Genomic DNA, 26,359 nt, shown 5'->3' with positions numbered 1-26,359 from the left:
TCGCAAAGATTCAGGCTACGACTGGTCTCTCGTGGCCTGATGCTTTGCCCTTAGCTCTTCTGTCAACTAGGGCGACTGTACACTCTCCAGTAGGGCTCAGCCCATATGAGATTGTGTTGGGCCGTCCTGCCAATGTTTGGGGGGTCCCTAGACCCAGTGTGTTTGCTGATCTTGAGTACCCAATGTTGATCGATTATCTTCATGATCTGACTGCTAAACTGAGGTTAATTCACCAACAGGTTTTTGAAGCACTGCCGGCGCAGACGGAGGGTCCAGGCCACCAGCTCCAGCCCGGAGATTGGGTGGTTACGAGGAATTTTGGCCGAAAATGAAATCTTGAGCCAAGATTCATTGGACCCTATCAGGTGCTCCTTGCCACGAGAACTGCTGTTCGTTTGGAAGGTCGCAAACACTGGGTGCACGCCACCCACATCAAAAAGGTACCTAAACCTTTGCCAGCGGACTCATGGGTGAGGATGGGCATCGCCTCGTCTGAAGCTGAGGCTTTGCCGAACTTTGTTCCATTTAGCGACGCTCAGCCTGTGGGAGATACCTCAGTGCAGCCGGACGATACTGTTGAACATTTGTCATCGGAGAACTCAAGATCTGAACCATTGTCTGGTCGACAGGATTCTGTTTCACCATCTGACCAACTGTTCGAAGATCAGACTCGTCCTGGGAGAAGCAGATATTTTCTCCGTTCCAACACTAGAGACTAATAAAAAATATTTTTGCTTTCTCCCCTGACATTCACGTTACCCCATTATCACTCTGAACGTTTTTGAATAACTGTAATTTTTGTAAATTCTGAGTCCTTTTCTGCATATGTGTATTTGTTTCCACAGCTAGATTTTGTATATATATTGTTTAATTAAAAGTACCTTACATCCGGGTGGACCGTAGGGCCGTGCGGGTACTTCCTTCTGTTTAGTAGGTCCTGACACTAGGTTGGAGACCGTCGATTCCTAGGAACTCCTGGGGATTGACTATTGCTACACAGAACGAAGTGCGTCAAGAACGTTGCGGACGGTTTTAGAGGATGGCTTTCTCGAAGCTGTCGGAATTGGAAAAGGCTCAATCTCAAAGATTCGAACTGCATAGAATTGCACATACTAAATGCTTCATGTTTCAGGTGTTCCTTCTGTTCCTAACTGTTTCTTCGTTATTGGTGGGTGGGGTGTATTACATGATACAGTCATTGTTGCCTTCTGCCTCACCTACCCCTTCTTCTGAACCTAAGCTTACCTCCACTGTTTCTCCTCATTCTTTTCATATTCTACCCCAACACGAGCAGGTTAGACGTGCGGAATTTATGAACAATTCCTTCGTTCAGCTCCTTCATCAGCATCAGTTGGTGATGAACACTACCAATTGTTGGGTGTGTGGGTTAATGCCACATACCACCGATAAGCGAATTCCGTACCTGGTCCTTCCTTACAGTTCCCAGGGTTCAGCTCGAGCATTCCAAACTATGTTTCGCAGCGCACTAGATTCTTACCCCAATCGAGAGCCACGTTCTCCACACTTTGGTCCCGGCCCGTACCATAAGTCTTTGGCAATAGCGATTGCCGATTTAGATAGAGATATCTTTGATCCATCGCTTATCCCAGAGGAAGAGGTGCGAGCCTATAGGGATCTGAGTGAGGCTGAATATAGTGTGCTAGTGGGTGATAGACAGCTCAAAAGTTCATCTCCAATATGGATCGTACCTCACCTCGGTAATTTCTGTTTGAAAGGTCGTGGTCGAAGCCCGAGAGCTCATCTTGGGGAGAGTGCTTGCACTGAAACGTATGTTTTACCAATGCTCTCTTCCCCTGTTCTCCTGACTGCCAAGGGTACGTACTTTGTCTGTTACGACCGTGCATATACATGGTTGCCCCTTGACTTCTCGGGCACCTGTTATATTGCAAATTTGTTGCCACCGACTTTTACAGCTGCTTCTGATTATCACAAGACCAGAGTTGTGAGAGGTGTGATTAGCAAAGAGGACACTGCCTGTCAAGAAGCAGGAGACTTCTTTAAGGGTTTCTTGCCGTTTTGGGGACCTATGATCAATAGTAGGAACCTGAGACAGTTGACTCGAGTGGTGGAATCGACTGCTAATATCACTGCGAGTGTCCTTGGCAACATCACAGCAGAGCTTCAGGCGGACAGGCTTATGACGTTACAAAATCGTATGGTTTTAGACGTCGTCTTAGCAGATAGAGGTGGAGTATGTAAGGTGATCCATTCGAGTTGTTGTATTTTCATTCCTGACAACGCTCCAACTGTCTATCAAGCCATCTCGAAGTTGCATAAGATCTCCGAGTCCATACACGTGGACGTAGGGGATTGGACGCTACTAGGGTGGTTTTGGGGCTTGATGTCGACGTGGGGTTGGAAGATTCTGATGATCATTGGGGTTGTTGTAGCATTTCTGTTCACGTGTTGTCCCTGTGTGCAGTGTGGTCCTGCCTTATGTGGCCTCTGTGCTACGACGTGTATAAGGCGGCCGCCTGTTACCAAGGAAGCGCTGATGGATAGAATGATGTTGCAGCAACATCTGGATGGTCTGATGAATATCGAAATCGATTCTGATTCCGACTAGTGCTTGCCTACATGAGGGCAAAAGGAGCGTCTGAGGTTCCGTGACAATTGTAAGTGGTGTTTTCGACTCGCCCGAATATGGTCGAGTCTGGTATCTATGAACCGCAAATGACGAGTTTAGTGGGTGTACGCGTTTTCGCTGTGCTAGCCTAAACCGTTCGTTTGTTTCGTGGGTTTCTTCATCTGAACCCACGGGTTCCATTTTAGATATGGCATCCATTTTGTTTCTTGCCCTCAAGTAGCCAGCGAACGGACGCTGTCCGCTTCGTGACCCTGGGATTCCCAAACCCTTGCGGAAGACACGTGTTCCTTTGAGGGTGTCTTTATGATGAGGGGGATGATACTGTAAGGCAGATGGCCCCGCTCGAGGCTCATCTTGCCGTGCCGGTCTATTGTCTCAGTTGTGCATTCATTAGGCACGTCTCCTTTGATCCCTGCAATCATGTTTCCTGATACCACCCCTTTTACACTCTCTTCGATCTGTTCGCTATCCTCGTCTTCCTCTGCACCTGTTTCTGCCTCTTCCTTGATTTGTTTACAGCCGAACGGAATGCACTAATGGTGGGAAGATGTACTTTTACAGTTGGGAACTGCCAAATGCTACTGTAATTATGTTCCGGGCCCTGAATACATGAAAGCGACCCCCTATGACATTTACTGTGGGAACCGGGTTGTAACCTTTTGTCTGTCATGTTATCCTATGACGAAAAACTGCATAAAAAGAGCGATCCACAGATACAATTCGAATCAGACTCCGTGAACTTACATGCTATGTACTTCTCGTGACTTCTGTGTTCCCTGCAGTAAATAAACCTCGAATCTTTGACGCCGAAGGAAGTGCCCCGTGTCTCTCATTTGTACACCGGAACAGGTTACCCACGAAGGTTTCAGGTGTTATCCCTGGCACCGCTGGGTCTTAGAAAAACCCAGTCCTTCAAGAGGCCAACAGATGTTTCAGAGCTCATAGATCTTGTACTTCAAATTGATCAGTGGCAATCCGAAAGACGTAGTGAGCGAAGGAAGGATATCAAAATCTATCTGCCTCGATTTGATCGAGTTAGGTCCGAACCAGTTAGGAACCATTTAGGGAATTCCAGTGAAGAACCCATGCAGATTGGTACGGTGCGAGGGCCGCTCACCCAGGAAGAGAGAGAAAAGAGGCGCCTGGGCAAGCTTTGTATGTATTGTGGTCTCCCAGGTCATTTTGTGAAGGAATGTCCGAAGAAACCGAAGACTAATACGTGGGTAAAAGGCAAGCTCCACCAGTAGACGGAGTTGCACTGGTGGGAGCGAGTGAAGAGACAACTCCTAAACCTCAACTTTTGGCAAATACCCTACAATCTGCTGCTCCGCATTTGATTTTATCTTGTAAAATTTCCTTCGAAGAAAACAGAATTGAAGAAGTCTCGGTCATGGTTGACTCTGGGGCAACGGGTAACTTTTGCGACCTCCAGTTTGCCAAGTCATTGGGAATTCAGTTTAAAAAGAAATTAAGGCCAGAACCGGTTCGTGCTGTGGATGGCACCAATTTATCTTCTGGTCCCATAGTCTTTGATACAGAAGTCATTATGGTGCTGGGTCCTGGAGAACTTCGGAGTTACATACATTTTAGTCTAATTGATGCTCCTCAGTTTCAGTTGATTTTAGGGTTGCCCTGGCTCACAGAGCACAACCCACAAATATATTGGGCAAAACGTACAGTGGATATGAACTCAACTTTCTGTCAAGAACATTACTTTCAATCTCAGCCAGTAGTTCAGAGGTCAACCATGTCATCTAGTTTGGCCAATCAAACTCAGATGATCTGTACAGTGGAAGTTCCAGAGATACAAGATGAGTATCAAGATTTGAAGGAGGTGTTTAATGAAAAAGAAGCACAAAGATTACCTCCTCATTGGGAGTATGATTGCTGGATTGAGTTAGAGCCGGAGCCTCCTTGCCTTGTAGTCGCATTTATGCTTTATCCGAACCTGAGAATCTACATTTGAAGAAGTATATTGATCAAAATCTTGCCAACGGATTCATTCGGCCTTCCCAGTCGCTAGTATCCTCTCCTTTATTTTTTATCCTTAAGAAGGATGGATCCTTGAGGACTTACATTGATTATCGAGCGATTAATCAGGTCACCAAAAAGAATCGCTACCAGTTACCTCTCATATCCGAACTTTTAGATCCGGTCAAGGATGCTTGCATCTATACCAAATTGGACTTAAGAGGGGCATACCATTTGGTTCGGATGGCGGAAGGGGAGGAATGGAAAACTGCGTTTCCAACGCGGCTGGGGTTGTTTGAATATCAAGTAAAGCCTTTTGGATTGTGCAACGCCCCAGCTGCCTTTCAACATTTTGTAAATGACGTTCTTCGCGAGTTCTTAGATCGATTTGCAGTTGTGTACATCGACGACATTCTCATCTTTTCCAATAGCCTAGAGGAGCATGTGTACCATGTACGAGTCATCTTGGAGCGATTGTTGGAGCACCAATTATTTGTAAAATTGGAGAAATGTGTTTTCCACTCCTCGAGGGTGGAATTTCTGGGCTTCATACTCTCCTCGCAAGGAGTCTCCATGGATGATTCCAAGTTGCAGGCAATCAAGTCTTGGCCTGCCCCAAAATCAGTCAAAGAGATACAAAGTTTTTGGGGATTTGCCAATTTTTATAGGCGATTTATCCAGAATTTTTTCTGAAAAAGTGAGTCCAATCACTCGCTTACTTAAGAAAGATGTGCGGTGTGTTTGGGAGAAAGAAACCGAAGAGGCCTTTCAGTTGTTAAAGGACGCCTTCACGTCAGCTCCAGTTTTGCAGCATCCTGATTTGAGAGAACCCTTTTTCATTGAAGCGGATGCGTCCAATTTGGCCATCGGGGGAATCCTTTCCCAACGTCAGAAAAATACTGGTCAGTTACACCCAGTGGCCTATCACTCTCGGAAATTGTCACCTGCTGAGGTAAATTATTCCATTGCAGACAAGGAGCTTTTGGCTGTAAAAGAGGCTTTCAAAGTTTGGAGACACTATTTGTTTGGAGCAAGACATGTGATAACAGTCTTCACGGATCATCGCAATTTGCAATTTTTGAAATCTGCCAGGACACTTACTCCACGGCAATTGAGGTGGTCACTCTTTTTTGCAGACTATGATTTTGTACTGACTTATAAACCTGGGTCTGCAAATGGAAAGGCTGATGCGCTTTCTCCTTTAGGTTTGGGCGGCGAATCTGAAGCCAAGGTGGAAGGTCATATCATTTCTCAAGAGAAGATTGTTGCTACAGTAGTGGAGGATGCGTTGGGAGACAGAATCAGAGAAGAATTTGCAAAAGAAGAATTCACTAATTGGAAAATGGAAGGCCCAGATCGAGAAGTGATAGATGGGAAACCATTCCTTCAAGGAAAGATCTTTGTTCCAAGTGAAACCCTTCGGATTGAGATCATCCATCAGTTTCATGAGCACCAATTGGTGGGGCACAAGGGAGCCATTAAGACTTTGGATTTGGTAAAAAGAACGTTCTTTTGGCCGGGCATGGATGCTCAGGTGAGGCAGCACGTCGCCACTTGTGAAGAGTGTGTTAAGGGCAAAAGTGCTAGGCAGTCTCCGCAAGGTCTCCTCATGCCCCTGCCAGTGGCCCCTTCCCCGTGGCACACTCTTTCCATGGATTTCATAGTGGACCTACCGTCTAGTCAGGGTTATTCAGTGATCTGGGTGGTTGTAGATCAGTTTACCAAGATGAGTCATTTCATTCCATTAAAGACTTTACCCAATACTTCCCAATTGGCCACACTGTTTATCCAACACATTGTAAAATTGCATGGGATACCAAAGATGATCATTTCTGATTGAGATCCACAGTTTGTGTCTCGATCTTGGAAATCATTCTTAAAAGGGCTAGGCGTTGACTCTCGTTTGTCCACCAGTTACCATCCTGAAACTGATGGACAGACCGAAAGAGTGAATCAGGACCTGGAGCAATATCTCCGCATGTATTTGATGGATCAAGATGGAGAGTGGCCTTCTCTATTGAGTATGGAGGAGTTTGCTTATAACAATTCAGTCCATTCAGCTACAGGTTTCTCACCATTCTTTTTAAATTCAGGTTGTCACCCCAATATTCTTGTGGGACAAGAGGAGATGGACGTTCCAGCGGCTGAAGAGGTGATTCGTAATCTGCAAAAGACTTATCAGTTAGCCTCTTCAAATCTCTCTAAAGCAAAGTTGGCTTATAAAAAGCAGGCTGACAAACATCGTAGAGTGAGTCCGATTTTTGAGCCTGGGGACCAAGTTTGGATTTCCACACGCCACATGAGAATGAATGGGAATCGAAAATTTCAGCCAAGATTTGTGGGTCCATATCCAGTGATTCGGATGATAAATCCTGTCAGTGTCAGGGTAGCCATTCCTAGGTCCTTAAAGATCCATCCCACCTTTCATGTCTCTCTGAATAAACAAAATCCACCTAATCTTAGACAGGAACTTCTACCAGCTCCTATTCAAGTCCAATCCACTGAGGAATTTGAGGTCAAGAGAATTTTTGATTCAAAATGAAAAAAAAGAAAATTGTTTTATCTTGTGGACTGGAAGGGTTTTGGTCCTGAGGAAAGGTCTTGGGAACCTAGCAGCCATGTTCATGCACCAAGATTGGTATCAGAATTTCACAAGACAGATCCACAGAAGCCCAAAGAGGGGGTTTTGGTGGGGGGTACTGTCAGGTCCCTCTCGGTTGCTGGTCTGTTTCCTTCCTCAGTCCCCCTTATTAAGGTCCGTCAGGTTTCAAATCTGCCATCCTCCGTTTGGACATGGAGACAGAGACTGGCACGTTTTTGGCTCAAGCAGGAGATCGTGAAGAATTCCTCCTGCGTGCCTAAACTTTGAAGCGGGTTAGCGCTCTAGTTTTTGTTCTGTCCGCCATTTCGTGCGCTCGTGGTAAATACGCGGTGCACTTCAACTGAATTTTACCGGCGGTTAGACGTGTTCCAGAGCGCTCTTCTGAAACTCGCAGATTTAAGTTCCAAGTTCTGTTTTTGAGTACTGCCGAGTCAGTCCTCCCCTTTGTAAACCTGTGGCCTGACATTCAAGTATTCAGTTCGTTTTTCGCTCGTCAGGTATTCCCTAGCAGAGCAGTTGTCAAGAAGCACGTCAAGTTATGGCCTTCCTTGAGGGCTGTCATTCCTGGGTTCTGCATTTCTGAGACAGTCCAGGGAGTGCGGTAAGCTGTATCTTTCTTATTCCTTGTCGCTTTGGATTGAACTTTCAAGTAAAAAGCTGAGTACAAGCAATTTTTGTTAAGACATTTGAACTGGCAAATTCCTGTAAGGACTATCAGGAAAGTTCCCTGAGAGAGTCAGAAGACCTGTGTAGTTTCATCAGTTCAGCGATATCCTGGTAGCAGTGAAGGACTTCAAGCTTCAAGTATATAGGAGTATCCTTATGTATGCATATATAGAATACTTGTATCTACCATCATCTAAGCTCAACAACCCAGCATAGAAGTTCCATATATTGCTTCCAGTTTTGCCGAAGACAGTTTGCTTCAATCTTAAATCAGCATTCTATATCAGAGAGAGGCGCATTCCACACAAGTTCAGGTAAAGAGATAGTTGGTAGAGAGTAGTACTAGAGACCAAGTCAGTGTTTCTTTGAGAACTTAATAATCCGGTGCTAAATGATTCAGGTACACACTTCCAGCTAGAAAAAGACGAAGTGAAGTTGAAGACACCTGTGTGTGGCAGTCTCTCTTGTTTATCCACTTCCCCTTTCCCCCTCATTCCTGGGCTCAGAGTTTTTCCGGGGCTAGGGGTGTTTGGGAGTTGGGTAAATATCATCGACAAATTCTGGCTGTCCGCTCCCACGGAATCTGGAAATTACAGGTACTTCTTCTGACAACCACCCCCCCTCCCTAGTCCCATGGTGTGATTAATGATCACTCCACATGTAAGAAGTTTTCCTATGTTGCGGTTTCTTTCACCCGCCAAAACAGCACCGGCATGTTCCTTAGGTTAACAATGGCGTGTTTGACACAGACGCACTGATCCTGCTAAACGCCCAAGTAGGCGTGCAGGTGAAATAACGCTATAAACAAGGTACCTTCACATTACGAGTGGACATAGTCACCACCACTAGCAATAATGTGAATAAATGTCACCTTAGCACACCGTAGCTCCTTGAGGTATAGTTGCAGTGCACTTCCAGAAGAGCACGAGAGCATGATGAAACTGGAACAACAAACGCACTGTGACTACATTCTAAACAATCGTTTTTATCTTTGTGTGTTTCTGTTCTTCCTTACAGATAAATGTCTGGTTCCTACAATTAAGAAGGATCCCACAGAAACATCAGGTTAAAACAATATTTTCCAGTTTTTTTCACACTCTGGACCTCTTAGTTACCACCGGGGTCCCCACTCTGGTCCTGAAGAATGCCTAGCCAGTAGCACCATATAGGCAGAAACATGTTGACCACATGTAATGAGACATAGCTGACCAATCTATCCAGCACATACATTGCTCACTTTGTTTTTACCCGTGCCTGGTTGGCCGACGAAAAAAACTATTCTTGGACACAACCAAGACACTTTTAAACTCACTTCACAATCACTTGCACTTGTCACCAAAACAACACTAACCTGCTCTGCAGTAATCCTGGCGTTGAAGCACACCAGGGAGGTACTCGACCTTCCTGGTGGGGCCCGATGATGAAGCAGGTCACCAACCATGTTGGTGAGTGAGGGATTTCTAAAGAATAAAGTTTGATTCTTCATACTTGCTCTTCTCCTAAGAAGGCACACTCTTTTGTTGTTTTGACCAATCCCCTACAAAGCCAGAAGTTTTTATTCAGGTGTGGCGTCGAACACCCATGTCAATGAAATCGCTCCGCCGAGCAAATCGGTCTTGTTGAGACCACAGCGAACAGCAAACTTTGCCACATCTCTCCCATCTAATACTGCTTGGGAGAAGATGGCTGGGGCTCCTTCGGGACTGTGGCAGCACTTGCGCAACCGTTTCCCATAAAGTGTGGGAATACTAGTCCAATAAGCATACGGTGTTCATCGACTACAATGCAAGGCTGGTGGAAGAAAAAATGTTCTTACCCCAACTTTCAAGCCTCTTGGATTCCATATCAGGGGGTGGGAAGGGAACGTATCTTGGGATTTAGAGGCTTGGACCACCAAGCTCTCAGGGTAGGGTGGTTGGTGAGGAAATTTGGGTCACCCGGTGTAGGAAGATTGCGGCTGGCAACTGTCCTATTCACAGGAGCCCATGTGCTGGGTTTGGATCAGGTTGCTAGAAGGACATCAGTTAAGGCCTCATTGAAAGACAGCAAGGGTTCCGAGTTGGAGATGCATGGCTGGAGGACCTCTGTCAAGATCTTCATCATGACTGCTATGGAAAGGAGCTGAAGGCCCAGGACCGCAGCTGCCATTCGCACCACCTACAGCGTATGATGCTTCCTTCTCCATAGCCACAGTAGGGGGAGAAAGCAGGCCAGAGTAAGGAGAGGTATCCAGTCTGCTGGCTCACCCAATTCCTCAAACCAGTGCATTTCTTGATAAGGCTGGTGTAAAGAGTCCAGGAACCTTCCCAATCTTCCTCCATTCCAAACCCTTCAGAATAGGACTGAAGAAACAACCTGGAACCTAACAGTTCTATTTGCACCCGTGTAGGTGCATATCCGGGTCTAAGTTGTCAGGGATAAGAAGGGGGCTGGTGCCACTAGTGGGCTCCGGCGGGAGTCTTGGAACCGGGGAAGGTCACACTGGCATGAACTGCGCTGGTTTGGTTTCATTGGTGCATCCATGGGGTCATCGGGCCCCGCTACTGGCACGGAACCCAATAGAGCCCCCTCTGAGTCTCTGGGGCCCGAAGGAACACCCGTACAGTCAGGCAGCCTAAATATCAGGCCCGTGGCATCAGAAAATACCTTGAACTGGGAGGGGGTCGCTCCGGGGAAGGGTGGGAAGCGGAGAGCCGACCGAGACACAGGTTCTGAGGAACGAGGCCTAGAGCGCCGAGACTCCTCCATCGCATTAGCTGACAGACAGGTAGAGGTCGAAGCACAATTTGACTTCTTATGTTTCTTGTGCTTCCTACCGACTGACTTGACTACTTCGATTGAGAGGACGAAGACTTGGGACCGTCTTCTCGACTGGGACCGTGAGCGAGACCTCTAGGGAGAGTGACGTGGTGCTGAGCATCGGATTCAAGGAGCTTAAGGGACAGTTCCCTTGAAACGTTTGGAGCCATTGCCCCTCAGTTGGAGCACGACCTGGAGTCGTGGTCGCACTCCAGGAACCAGAGACAAACCAAGTGTGGGTCCGTCATCAATGGCGTGGTGACAGGCGCCGCACAGCTTGAAACCAGATGTCTACTTGGCCATGAGGGAAAAATATACACATCAAAAAATGGGTCAACAAAACGTCGAAACAAGCCCGTCAAAAAGTGACATAGGGTAGCTCTCTTCACGGATCTGCACTGGCTGGCACGGACAGAAAAGAAGTGATGGCAGCATGCCAAGATGGTGCCTATATAGGTGATGCGGATGTCACAACGGAGCAGATGACGTTGTCATAGTCAAGTGGAGCCAACCGGCACCACCTACCGGTGCACAGGGAAAAAATCTTCTGGATCCGGTCTGACGTCTGGGAAATGCAAGGGGAGGAATCTGTGGCCAGATGTCTGATCAAACTACTTTTAGCCATTGTTATTTTATATTCCCAGGGCAGCTACAGTAGAATGAGGTCACAAAAATGCGTTTGAAAATGCTAAACATACCAAACAAATTCAGCAACTTATGAGTGTGTCAAAATAATGCAGAATTAATAGGCTTCACAATATTGAGTAATGCTGTATTGTCTAGAGCATTGTTGGCCAGCATTGTCCCGAAGGCCAGATCTATGCCAGATTAAAAGGATAATCACTATGTAAACTGTTTCCGTTTCCAATAATTGTACACATATTTAAATTGCATTTAAATTGAAGTTATATAGCACTTACTACCCCTGCGGAGGCGTTAATGTTCGTATCCTCAAAACCTGGCATGAATCAGATTTAATATATAACCACTAGATAAATAAATGATTTCTATTTGCATGCACTCAAATATTTTTCAGTGTTTACATCCTGACAATCTGGCATGGATCAAGCCCCCATGAATCTTTTCAGTTATGCTTGATTTATAGAAACATTAGAAAACTTACCACATGTCAAGACAGGTAGAGTATTCCGTGGAGCCCAAAAGAACATCTGGAGGTCTGTACCACAGGGTTACCACTTCATTGGAGTATGTGTGACTGGGGACTGACTTGGCTCGAGCAAGACCTATGGGAGAAAATGAAAGAAGGATGATATCATGATTAATATAAATAGCAATCAAGCCCAAGCCATGAGTCAAGGCATTGAAAGCACATCATAGTTTTGGGAACTATGTGTAACCATTACTGGATAAAGAGAATACTAGTTGGACTAAATACCCAAAGACAATGAAACAGTATGCAAAATCTTCGAAGAAGCATTTCTGAAAACCAATTTTAATACTACTAACATGTATCTTAGCTAGGTGTGATCTGCTGCAGTGTTTGCGGTTTGCTTTGATTCTGTTGTAAATCACAATGATCCGTGCACGAATGTAGTCCATTCATAAAATTAAAATAACAATCATAAGTGACAATAAAATCAGCCAATTATGTAAACTTGTAAAAATGTTCTCATTTCCAGAAAAACGTTTGCTTACCTGCACAAGGGAGTAGGAGACCATGAAAGAATAGACTGGGAGATTCTAATGTGCTGAACAGCTATTATGCAACATTAAGGAGCTAAACCAAGAGTTGTAGTTTAATGGCATGAATGCCCTACGTCATCAAATCGGTTTGCAGACCATTAAACTAAAACGCTTGGTTTAGCTCCTTAATGTGGCATAATAGCTGTACAGCACATTGCAACCTCCCAGTCTATGCTTTCAAGGTGTTATTTGAGCATAGCTTGTTATTCTAATTCACTTACTAAGAACACTTTTACCACAGGGAAATAAATGCCTCCATTTCTGCAGACGTGGGAACATGTATCACTGAAAATGCGAGGACAATCAGCAGGTATACCCTGAGTATTTTAGTTGGGTTAATAGAAAGGCGATCTCTTTGTATACAGTGCACTCATATTTGTCAAACTGTTTTAAAGTTAAAAAATGGCCAGAAAGCCTTAACATTTTGAACGCCAAGTCAAGATGGCCTTCAGTACAGCAGACTAAGAGATATTTATTTGCCAGATATCAGTAGTAGCAAGTCTAGAATCATTTCCTTTCATCTCAAAAATGTAAACCTGGTTCTACCCATGAAAGTCCCTTTAGGGATGCTCTCTTTCACGCATGCTCTTGAAAGTCTACATCAGCCCTCACTTGAAGATCACAGGGAACCACAATCTCCTCATCATTCAAACACTGAGGACGCTCAACTCCCCCAACATTTCACCAGAAATCCTACCCAAAACCACACCCTAAAAGCATTCCTTTCTGCCCATAAATCATAGGAAGAAGCTTCCAAAACATTAAACAACCCAAAATTGAAATAATATTCCTCAACATTGGATGCATATGCATTACCAGCTCTACATCTATATATGCTTTTTCAGTCACTTACACCCAGCATCAAGGTAAAAACCGAGAGCAGCCATACATGATTCAAAAGTGACTCAACAAGAAGATCACCTGCTGATGCTGGAGAGTCTAAGGTCAGCATCAGGCTCTGATCAGGACTTCATCAATTGTTTTTACTTATTCCTAAATTAAAGGACCCAATAATCCAAATCGGAACCACACCTTTATACCAAATTGCCTCAGTGTTTGAACAGCTCTCTTATACTCTACAATGGGTACATTCATAAGTTGATGCTCCCCAAATAAGCATTACATTCTCCCAAAAGTTTAAATCTTTACAATATAACTATAAGTGTATAAATGCAACCATGGAGGTAAACCAAGTACCTCCAAATGAACAGTAAATTAACAGATTTTATTTTGGTGAATGGCCTATCTGGCCTGGTCCCTCAATTCTCCTTAATGTGTTTTCACTAGAAACTGCTGTTACACTGAAGGGAAAGAACCCCACTTCGATGTCTCATTTTTCATTAGGTTCCATAGTTAGCATCTGCTAGCACAAATGCATGATATTAAAATATTTCATGTCTCTATTTTGTCAGGAGCATAGGTCTGAGGTGGTAGGAGCAGCATTGAATGGTTGTCTTGCCTATAGGAACTTTCTATACATTAACCTCCCAACCAAACATATTTCTAGACTGGTATGATCTACGCCATTTATGGGCTTAGAAAAATGGCCACTAGTGCAATGGCTAGGTAGAATCCATATGCATTGTTGTTGTTTGATGTTCAAATGCGTTTAAGACATTTCTCCAGCTAATATTTATATAAATATTGCAACACGCTCCAACTTTGTGTCGTCAGAAAAACGGCAAGCACACAGGTAATCCGATATATAGAGATGCTTTATTGCAAACCCCCTCACCCCAGACAGACGCATTTCGCTATAAAAGCTTTGTCCGTGTTAGTTTGTGTTTATGATCGGTTGCCATTTAAAAAATAAATAAATTAAATATATAATATATAATATATATATATATATATATATATAATACATAATATATATATATATATACACACACGCAAAGTCTTCAAGAAGAAGGGCTCGCACTCGGAGGTATAAACCAGTGTAGTTTTAATCGTTACCCGTTTCGTCAGCAAAACTGACTTGATCACACTAGTGGTGTCTTATGTTCGGTTGAATGATTAAAGTACTCTTCTTTTTAACAAAAGATAGGTTTTTGAGATGGACAACACATTTCTCTGTTTGACTGTTGAGCTCTGAGCTGTTGCTGCCTGGACTACCTCCCTGAGAAGTCTTTGACTGCTCATCCTCGCCTTACTGAGGGTCATATGCAGAAAGAATGCACTTGGCACAGTTATTAGAGCCCTGGTATAATGGACCCCAGGACACCAGGGGCTAACAACCACCATGGTTGGGGCCCAGTAGCCAATGTCTACCATGTGGCCTCCCAAAAGTGATCTGACAGATAATGGACTTATCAAATGTAAGTCCCATACCTGCAACTACCCCATTCCAAGGTAAAACGAAGAAAAGGGGCAAGAGGAGTATTTCCTTGTCCATCCCTTTCGTTTATATTCATTACTTTCCAGAGGCAGTTTAATGGCTTTGCAGACTCCGCCCTTTTCCTGTAATAATACTGCATGGTGCAGTCAACTTTCAGTGGCCAACCACAGCACAAATGTGTTCAGTGTTATGCCAAAGACAGGCCAAAGGCACCCCATATCCATGACTTATCCTCACTGAACACCATCCATGCTGCCAATATTTCTTCAAGTCCACTGGTAAGACCAGCTTGTATTGTTTGTTAGGCAAAACTTTAATGACTCCTAATCCTACTTGCGCCAGTCAACCTTTGAGGCCCCTGACTAATGTTACGCTCACCTTGCTTCAGTATCAACTATTCCAGTCCTAAGGCTATTCGTATGAGCTGCTTTTAATTAATGCTAGATCTCTCAGTAAAGATTACATTGACACAGCTGACCCCAAAAATCTTAGATGGACAAGTCTTCCAACCCAGATCTTGTACTCACCTGTCCTTCTGAATATCAAGTACTACATTTTCGCTTTCCCGTCAAAAAAAGGAGGCGGTCTCACTGTTATCTAAAAGACACTCTTTAACTGTGTCCCCAAACTGCATCATCTCTGATAACTGTGTATGACTGGGCCATTCCACCATTTGGGCAGACCAGACTCACCATCCTGATACCTTTTTCTAATAGACATTTCCTGCCTTAGGTCTTTCACAGTTGGTTTATGAACCTACTCACTCAGCTGACCACAATTTAGACCTGCAATTAATCCTCTGTGATGTGGTTAATGGAAGTACAACACATACTGTTGCTTGGTAGGATCACAATGCTGGCATCCTTCTTTGGCATCTGCCACCTCTTTTTATTCCATTGCAGAAATCTTGACTAATTACAAACACTTTTGGCATAACAGAACACATTAAGACTCTGCAGATGGATTTTTGCTGCATCCCCTCCATTCAATATCTCCACTGAATATCTTGAGTTCCCCTATAAAACCTGACTCATGACTTCTTTGGACTCCATCTCTTCAAGGCCATCATTCTGAGCCATCTGTGCCATGGTTCTCCACAGAACTGAAGGCACCTAATAAACATGGAGTAAATGAGGATATGACAAGTTCCCTCTGCCTCCCCGTGCTTGGGTCCTTCCCCCATCTCCCCTAAAATGGCACCATTGATGCTTTCTCCACCCTTAGTCAGGTCACTTTCCTTGACCATCTTATATCTTAATACCCGGTCCATGGTGAAACACCAGCTGGAAATATTTTGTCTGCTAGATGACAGTGCTGTGGATATCTTACTACTGTCAGAAACTTGGCTAACTGACGACTCCGCTCCTGACATCCTTGCTGCCATCCCCACTGGTTATTACATCTTACAATCCAATCGACCAGGGGGCAAGCCGGTGGTGGAGTCGCAGCCATTATTCGTACAGAACATATTTTCTCTTCCTTAGCCTGTACTGCAATCCCCAATACACAACTCCTTGCAATCAAACTTTGCTCTTCTCGGTCCCCCCTTACCTGTGTCCTTGTGTACAGACCTCCAGGCTATATGCCCTCCTTTCCACAACAGATTGGGGCTCTCGCCTCTGAATTAATCATCAATAACGCTAAAGTTATTATTATTGGCGATTTCAATTACTGGCCCTCTGACCCGCGGGAAAGCCGCCTCTCAGAAGAGTTCTCAGATCTTCTCAAGAGTATGAATGGCCGGCAACTCATTTCGACATCTACCCATTGTAAGGGGCACATCCTAGACCAGGCCTGGATGGCCAACCTTGATATTTCACCCCCTCTGGTAAATCCATGTTCCTGGTCAGATCACTACTTTATATCTTTTACAGTTGATCTATCGACTCCTCGCCGTGCCCCCCCTACAACGAACGTTCTAGCTCGTAACTGGAAGAAAGTGAATCTACCGGAACTTCACTCCTTGCTGGCAGTTACAGCTCCTTTGCTCTCCGGCTCAGCCACTCATCAAGCTTCCATCCTTGAACAATGGCTGTTATCGGCCTGCAACTCTCTAGCCCCTTTCAAATCCATAAAAGCTATGCGCCCTCATGACGCCCAGCAATGGTTCACGGACCAGCTAAAACTCGACAAACTTGCTCTTCGCCAGGCCGAGCGCCGATGGCGTCTAAATTAAAATCCCCTTCTCAAGCTACAATTCGTGAACCTCCTAAAAATGTATAAAGCCTCCATCCTCGAGGCTAAAACTACTTACTTCTCCTGTAAAATAAAGGAGTCTGCCTCCAAGGCAAAAGAAATATTCTCCATTGTTAACGAGCTCTCCCTTCCTGACCGGGTCACTCTCCCCCCGTGCCTACCCAGGACCTTTGTGATGCAATAAACACATACTTTCAGGACAAAATCGCCACCATCAAAAACAACATACCTCTGCCCCCATCCTCCCTCTCTTTTCCACTACCCCCCAAAAACCCGCAGCATCTGGATATCTCCCCCCCCATTTCTATTATTGAGTTCCAGAGACTCCTGCATAAAGTCAGCTCGGGGTCCCCTAAGGACTGCTGCCCGCCCCAGATCCTTAAAGAAATCTTCTTGGCCTGCCCTGACCCTGCCCTGACTCTTCTGAACACCTCGTTGGCCACTGGAGTAGTCCCCAACTCCTTTAAACAGGCAGTGGTGCTACCCATTCTGATAAAAGCCAACGCTGACCCTCTGGTCATGAGTAATTACAGGCCCATATCCCTCCTTCCCTATTTAGGAAAAATTTTGGAAACCTATGTTACTCGCTATCTGGGCGCATTCATTGAGAGCTCTTCTTTTCTGGACCCCCAGCAGGCTGGTTTCCGACCGCTCCATTCTACGGCGCCGGTTATTGCCGCCGTTATGGACACCCTAAGAACTGGTGCCGACAACAACATCCATCAAGCCCTCGTCCTACTAGATCTGTCGGCGGCTTTTGACACGGTCGATCACTCCATACTGATCGACCGTGTCAGAAACGCCGGCATCCAGGGCATGGCTCTGGATTGGATCCGCTCTTTCTTGGACAAACGTTCTCAAGCTGTTCGTCTCTCTACTTTCTGTGCTTCCTCCTCCTTCCTTTCCTGTGGAGTCCCTCAGGGCTCAGCATTATCCCCCCTCCTTTTTAATTTATATATGCAGCCCCTCATGGTTTCCCTTCGTAAGTCCCCTGCAACAATCTTTAATTATGCAGACGATCTGCAGTTGATTTTCCCTATTGACACTTCCTCTTCCTCCCTCACAGACTTCCAAACCACCATGCTAGTCATCTCTGACTGGATGGCCCACAGCCAGCTCAAGCTAAATCCCTCAATGACCGAACTTGTGCTGGTGGGCGGGCCGGCCAATCCCTGGAACGACAGTTTTTGGCCCCTCTCACTCGGGGTCCCCCCTCGACCTGTAAATACTGTGAAAAGCCTCGGTGTTGTCATCTCTGGAGACTTATCTATGAAGGCTCAGATCTCGGCGGTCACATCGTCCTGCTTTTTCCACCTGCGCAGGGTTCGTAAGATCTGTAGATTCCTCACCAGAGATGCCCTCATCTTAGTCATCCTGGCTCTTTTCATCTCCAGGATCGACTTCGCTAACATCCTATATGTAGGGATTCCCTCTTATCAGCTCCAGAGGCTACAACTGATACAAAATCAGGCCGCCCGTTTAGTATTCCATCAGCCAAAGCACCAGCAAGTTTCACCACTACTTCGGAGCCTTCATTGGCTTCCGGTGGCCAAACGTTGCACCTTTAAACTTGGATGCACTATCTTCAAAGCCCTTCACAATCTTGCACCTGCTTTTATTTCATCCAACCTTAAGCGATATATACCAACTCGCAACCTCCGCTCCTCTGCTGATAATCTTTTGTGTATCCCTCAAATTCAACGTAAGAAACATGGTGGTCTCCGGTTTTCCTTCCTAGCCCCCACTTTTTGGAACTCCCTCCCTTCCTCCTTCCGTCACTGTCTCCCCTATGAATGCTTTCGTAGGTCACTGAAGACGTTCCTTTTTACAGCTGCTTATGAATGAAACTCCTGCCCGTGCCCGCCATATCTGTTATGAGCGCCAAGAAACCGTTTCGGTGAACGTGCGCGGTATAACATTTTTTAACATAACATAACATAACATGACAAATGTACGTTCTTGCATTAAGCTCTAGGTAGCTGCCAAAAAAAAGTATGTTCAATATGAGCTACTTACTGTGCGAAGCATATCTTTATCTAAAGAAATATTTAACATTCTTCAGTAACTTGTCAATCATCTGTATTGCTAGGTGTCTAGTCCTTCATCACTGTTCTTTTGTGACTATCAGTTTTCACTGAGATAATCTCAGATTTGCCAAAATTCCCTGCCTGCCCCATTATTGTAGCTGCTCTCACCTTAACCCAGCAGGTCCTCAAGGCGCCTTGTACTCACTCACATCAGGCTGGGCTGTAAAGTATTGGAACTATTTGCTTGCATGTATCCACTCCTTAAACAATCAATTTCAGTTCCGTCAATCACTGAAAACCTGGCCATTTTCTTACTAATCTTTTTTTTCTATCTTAATACTCTATTTCAGCATTTATAGCTTTCAGAATTTCATTCAGATCTCAGTATAGGAATATGTTTTTGTTTGATCACACGCTTCACATGTGGTATGGTATAGTAAGGTATGGTATCTTAAGGTGGTAAGATCAATCATAACACTCCATCCCTGATGGAACCAGTGCGTTCGTCTTCAAGCATGCATCCTATTCAAGATAAGTTGCATCACATATAAAACCACCAGAACAGTACCTCGCATTATGTTATGTTATCTATACCTATTAAGCTTGGCAGTTTCAAAAGCTGCTTACTGTAACAGTAGTGCCTGACAGAAGTTAGACTACTGATTTTGATGTAGGGGAAATTTAATTTTATTTGTAGGGGTGCATTATAATCACAATGTAGATCGCACCCGGATATATTCCTTTGTCATGTTTACATAAAGTGTTAGGATCTTGAAGTGTAATAACATAAAATGTGATGTGTTTAGGCCATTGAATATTAACGTGAAGAATTACTGTAGAGAGTAAATGTAACTAGCAGAAAACACTAGTGCGAAGAACTTGTGCAGTGCAACAGACAATCATTCATTATTAAATGTGTTTATTAATTGTATCATTTTACATGTAGGTACGAATATTAACTGAACGTGCCTCATTTCCTATTCAATTTCGTAAAGCTCATACGTTATTTCTCTTATGTTAGCTGAATCTTCTAGGCCTGAAATGCAATTTCCAGTTTGAATTTCATGTGTGTGGGGATTTCCTTCTTTCTCATGTTTTATGTTGCAGGTGGAAGAAGCACCCTTGTTAGCAAGAATAATATCTTTGTTTGATTAGTTAGGAAAGGAGAGAAGGTGATGCATCTTGAGTTGAAGTTGATAAGGGAAATTGTGTTTTCAAACTGTAGAAGGCCTGGGAATCAAGGTCAACATGTTGAAGTTCAGGAACATCGTTGTCCAGTGGAAGAGTTCCTTTGAGATCGTGGCCAGAGTGGATGGTGTGACCCGCAAGGACTCTTGGGAAGGTACCTGTAATATTGAACATTGCAAGTAAGCAAAAGAGACCACTTTTTATCTGACTTTAGAGAGAGAGCATCTTAGAATGAGCTCTGTCTCGATAGCTTTATGCTATTCGACCCATCGAGGGTGGAGTGACATTTTAGGAAGACTTCATGTGATGACATCTTTTTGATCATTACCTGAGGATGCTTAAGTAGGGATGTCACTTTAGTGCTAGTGCAGGGATAGATTAATGCTTTATATTCATCAACTCTCGATTCAGGTATATTTGGACTCATGCAATCTGATCCTCTGCATCCTATTTCTAGGGTTAAGTGCTTTGTGTGTGTTGCATCAACTCCATTTTATTCGCAGATTTGGTTTTAAGCTGATTCTAATGTATTTCTTTAATCTCATTTTGAGGTGTCTCTATGTCCAGTTATTTTTGGCTTTATAATAAACTAGCCTCACGTAATTGTCTGTAGTTACTATGCTTCAAGAAAAATTCCTGTTGAATTGATTACCGTTATTGACTATTTTCTCTCCTGTACGCTTACATGCTGCTAAAAAGAACCATCAGATTGTGATTCAAGAACAAATCCAGAACTTATGGGACCGGCCTTTTCACTTCTATCCAATAAACAGATAGGTTTTCAGGAGTCCAATGATGCGCAGAAGGTTGGACTCCACCCAGAGATAATTTGGCAATGATTGCAAGGTTTTAACAGACTTAGAAGGCTCTATCGCCGAATGTGACTTTTTGATTGTTTGCACTTTTACAAGAAGCGGAGAGTTTGACTGTAGAATATGAATTGAAGATTGCCATACAAACGTTTTTGGAAACTCTGGATTTTGTGTGTAAAGGGACTACTGTGTAGAATATCTGGAAGGCAATCCTTTGTCTTACTGCAAGCCAGTGAAGCCGTTGAAATATAGCCATGTTATGTGAACTTTTTGTAGACTTTGTAAAGAGATGGGCCGCTGAATTCTATATGAAGTCCATTTAATGAATAAGAGAACTGGGGGAGAAAAGATATACAGAATCTCTATAAGCCAGTCTTGATTGTATTAATGCATTTATTATGGGCATCAGAAATCTATCATTGATGAAGGAGAGAAATAGATTTTAGTTGCCAAGAATAGGTTTTGGCCAATTTAGACACCTACATGTCCAGAAAAAGATTGTTATTGATACCAATGCCCAGATTGCATGGAATGTCTACTGGCCTTGGGCACAGCCCCATTTCTTTAAGCCACTCTAGAAATTCTGAAGGATTTGAACACTTCTGTTTTCAGCAAGATCTTAGTTGTGGAGGTATGTAACTTCAAAACATTCTGATGCATCAAAAATCTGTTTGCTGGATCTGATTTGCTAGCATGTCTTAATTCTTTCTCCCATAAGACTAAGGGGAGCAGAATGCCATCAGGTTTCATGTAGAAGTGAGCTCCCATTCCATGTAAAGCTGAAGCTGGAGGAAACATATAGAGAATGAATAGAATTGGTGCCAGGGTGGACCCCAAACATTAGTTTCCTAGATGTCGCTGTAAAAGGAGGGAGGGCCACATATTAAATTCTATCTTCAAGGATGGACATAAGTGACCTTACTGGTGTCCCTACAATACTAATATCCATTAGTCTGGAAATCAATATGAGGTGATCAGTGGTGTTTTAGCACACCAATGGGTCTAATAACACGACGTCACTGATAAAAGCTGCAGTAATCAGTAACATTATAGAGTTTAGCCATTTGCCAGTGCAGGGTCATCTGGGGAACATGAGAGGAGAACTGATTTTGTGATTTCTTATAGTAAGTGGATAGTGACCTTGTCAAAAATATCTAATAGTATACAACTGCCCTGCACCTATTTACTCACCATCCAATCAACATTGCATGGTTCAAATGGTTTGTCACTTTCCTCATTTTGGTTTCTTGGTGAATATTCGTGGTCGTTCTAAAAAAGAGTAAGAGCTTGTTGCAAAATTCATAGGAAGATAGTGATTTGGGAAGGGTTGACTGTGGATAATGGTGCTCACCTATTTTTTTTTAAAAGCTCTCTAGACATAGTGCCTAACTTTGTGATCCTCTCTGAAATGTATTCTTTCTTGGCAGCTGTAATCATTTTTTTCATTTATGTTCATTTGTTCTTTATATTTGCTTTAGCTGGCAGAGAAATAATTTATAATGCACCAAACTGGAAACCACAAACTTCATGAAAGCAAAAAGTAAATTCCAAGCTCTCTTCATCTCTGCATCCAAGTTCAGGAACAAAATCACCATCAACATCAGAACCGTCCAGCCCCGCTCTAAATCAGAAAGAAGCTGAAGCATCACCATCTCAAAGAACTCCATTTCCACACAACAGAATTCACTCTCCACAAACAGCCTGCTTCACTATAAATTATCAGGATTTGGAATCCAGAATTGCTATCGTTGTTCAGCACCCCATTGCTCTGTAGCTAGATTTACACTTTACAAATCCCTTTATATCCAGCTTAGGGGAGCAGCCAGCTTTGTAATTTGGGCACCATAGAAGTATTTATAGATGCAAACATAACATTAGAGTGTTATCTCTAGTTTTTCCTGTTTTCAATACGGTAAACTCAGTGAACACAATTCTGAAGACAACTCAGGATCGCAACATTGCATCTATCAGGCAACATTATCAGATCAAAAAGAGGAAGAGTTGTTCCTCCACTAATTTGCATTAATGAAGACATTAAGGATATACCACCCTATAACTTTTGACACACAATGGCATGCCAGGAACTCACATGACACGACATGTCAAATTAGGGCAATTGATTTCCTAGCTTCTAGCATAGGTATCATGATATGGACGTGGCATGAAGGAATGAGGTTTTAACACTGCATCCAGCCTTTACTTCACTGACATGTTAAATATTTACTGCAGCAGAAGCTACCGGGCATTGATTTCAGTGTATTACTCAATCTTCAGGGGGTTGTTGGATATTCTTTTCCGGATACAGGGGCTGACCTGGTCATGTTTACAGATTTTAAAAACCTCAGGTTCTAGCAATCCCTACAAATTAGTAGCCTACTGCCTAAGCCAGTGATGCTGTAAACTATAAGTGTGCCACATTAGAAGCACAAACAGGACAAGAACTAGATTTCCTTTTCATTATATTCTGGATGCTTTAAATTACATCTAATTGCCATAAAATACAAAGCCAATTCTCTTTTAGTACACATGCCAAGTGCTCCCTGAACCAAACTAACACACAGCTGGGAAAACACACAATTAAATTAGACTCAGCAAATTAAAAACAGACAGAGTTTCATTATTCTGTGCTTGAAAAACAGCCGCAGTCAATATACCTGGGACTAGGGGCATAGAGTGTGTATTCATAAGGCACCAATCATTCTTTCTCCTAAGCAAAAGCTGAAGAGTTGTGTAGCCATGGCATAAGTAAGTGCAGCACAAGCCTGAGCCAGCTACAAAATAGAAACAAATTTCGTCAATGCCAATGGGTGTGGCTTTTACATGCAATAGCACTGAAATATATTAATGCTATATATTAATATATATTAATGCTATATATAGCTATAATATAGCTATAATATAGCTATATATTAATGCTCGCCTTTCATTGCATAAATTGTCCCATTAAAGCTATACCTATATATATTAATGCTATATATTATAGCTATAATATAGCTATAATATAGCTATATATTAATGCTCGTCTTTCATTGCATAAATTGTCCCATTAAAGCCTTACCTATTGGCTTAGAAAAAGTCCCTTTTTACGTTTTCACAACCTTTTTTGCATAAATCTATTGTTGGTTTTTAGACTCTGCACACTTGGGCACTGCTGTCCAGTGGGCAGTGGATGTGCTCTGACCACTAAAACATGTACAAATTGGCTAATACCCGATTGGGGTATTTAGGCGTCATATAAGAACGTGCAGTATGGGTGTTGAAACTTCACCCATGCCTTGGAAACTTAAAGGTCACCTGTGGACTGCAGCACTTATTGTGCCACCAACTAGACAAGAAAAACATGCCTTCCTGCCTGCTGCAGTTTAAACATAAAATATGACCTGTTAAAATAACCATTTTGGCAGGTAAAAACCTCCCTTTTAAATGTTAGTAAGGCACACATATTTTGTCCTATTACATATGAATGCAAATACATGCATAGTACATTTTCTTTTATTTCACTCTGGAGTTTTATAGAGCACACGCCATCTCAATCCCGACTACAGAACGCTTGACACAGAAGGCAGACATACAAATAATCAGTATAATTCACAATATCAAAGGCCCACATGTGATAACAAGCAACAGGAAGATTAACATGACCAACAGATATATAGTATTTGTCTCTTCTGCAGCAAGAAACGTCATCCAGTAACCTGGGTGCCTTCAGCAGCATCCAGCAAATGGCTGGTGGTGGTCTATGTATGGTATCTAGTAAAGGTAGAGCAACTCCTGTAACGTCATACAATGCACTACCTCATGTCTCAACCTATACCTTTCTCAATATATCCTCTACCTCCACTATGACTTATCCCAAATCTAATTATACTACTATGATCCCCAAAATTACCCTTTTTTAGACTCTTCCCTCCTCTATCCCTCCTAAGATGATCCCATACCTCATTTTACTACTATGATCTCCCTAATTTATTTCTTGAGGCTTCTTCCTCCATCTCTCCTTTTACTCATCCCAAACTCATCTTACTACTATGATATCCCAAAAGACATTTTCTAGACTCTTCCCTCTTATATCCCTTCATTATCCTATCCAACCCAACTAACAGACTCACATGTCTTCCGCCCAAATCAACTCATATTTCCATATACTAAAACATCACTAATCCTTTTTGGTTTCAGCAGTAGTGTGCTACTCATCAAAAACACCTAGTCAGGAGTAGTAAGCACAATATAAATACAATTGCCTCAAAAGCTTTTTTTTACAGTGGCAGGGCTAGAAAAACAGAGTGCAGGTTAAAATACTAATACTGCTAATTCAGGAAAGGGACCAACTAAAATTATAATCAAAACATTGTTTTTTAACAGTCATTAATAATCCAATTCAATCAAGTTGGATTGTTTTATAAATATTATGGAAAAGTAACTTTTAGAAAGTTACTCTTATGTGTATGAGTTTTCAGAACGCTAATCTGCATTAGCTTTCCAGCTACTCCCAGCCAGTGCTTAGCCTTGAATGAGATGTGAAATGTTTGACAGGAGAACACAACAGGGTGAGCTGAATGTGCAGGGATGACACCTCAGAGCTCAACAGAATGTGCTTCTCCTTTTGCTACCCCAGGGTTGAATCATGCATGACAGGCCCATAAGAAGCTCATGTAAAAGTTTTGTACCATTCAAAGGGAGCTAACAGGATGCTAGTGCAATTCTTGTTATCACCTGAATGGTTTCTGAAGGACCCTGCTTTCGCCCTACCAGTCTTCTGTCTCTGGTATGTTGTGAGGTCAGTGCCTGCTTCAAACTAGATTTTAGAGTTAGATGAAGGAGGAAACTATGATTCACACACAAAAGAAGCTACCCTGAATGATTAGTCATTAACAAAATGCATCAACACAATAGGAGCTGTAGGGGGATGAAAAGGACAGGCTGCCCACCACTCAACGCACTATAAATCACAAGGCCTGACCCAATGGGATCACACCCAAATCTGTAATTCCAATACTGGAGGTGTATCATAAATTTTTATAACTCCCTCTCAAACATTTAAGTCCAAGTGTTGTGGTGTGTCACAATTAGAATAACCTACTATCATAGACCCACCCATAAACTGAAAAAAGGTGTAGAAAAGAGAGAAAGCACCTCACGGTCGTAACACCAAGGGGGCCGTTGGCTGGTACTCGCCAGCAAGCCCGCTTATCGTCGATTACTTTCTCTCTAAAGAAAACAAATGTATGTGCTGTCATAAAGAAATATCAAGCCCATGAAATCAAGAAAAAAGATAAAGAAACCTAAATGTGAATGTACTTTCTATGCATGCTAATATAGTGCATGGCCCTTGGACCCCGTGAGAATATAAACAAATAATCCTCACTGTTAAAAAATGGTAAAGCCTACTAGCTCAAAGTAACTTTATTCAGTGCTGTAAGCTATCCCAAATTAAAAATGGTTCCAATA

General features: G+C 43.2%; 1 protein-coding gene across 4 annotated transcripts in view; it reads right to left on the bottom strand.

Moving 5' to 3' along the window:
* The window catches only part of CDK14 (cyclin dependent kinase 14), a 2,039,605-nt gene that overhangs the window by 847,170 nt on the left and 1,166,076 nt on the right, over positions 1–26,359 (bottom strand). For all 4 annotated transcript variants that reach the window (XM_086941837.1, XM_086941840.1, XM_086941838.1 and 1 more), the window contains one exon: positions 11,770–11,890. In XM_086941837.1, the coding sequence (XP_086797963.1) occupies positions 11,770–11,890 (121 nt within the window). The remainder of the gene's footprint in view (positions 1–11,769; positions 11,891–26,359) is intronic.

This window comes from Lissotriton vulgaris, chromosome 10, assembly GCF_964263255.1.
Source record: "Lissotriton vulgaris chromosome 10, aLisVul1.2, whole genome shotgun sequence".
Classification (NCBI taxonomy): Eukaryota; Metazoa; Chordata; class Amphibia; order Caudata; family Salamandridae; genus Lissotriton; species Lissotriton vulgaris.
Note: the sequence above shows the minus strand (reverse complement) of the source record. Positions and strands in the feature narration are given on the sequence as shown.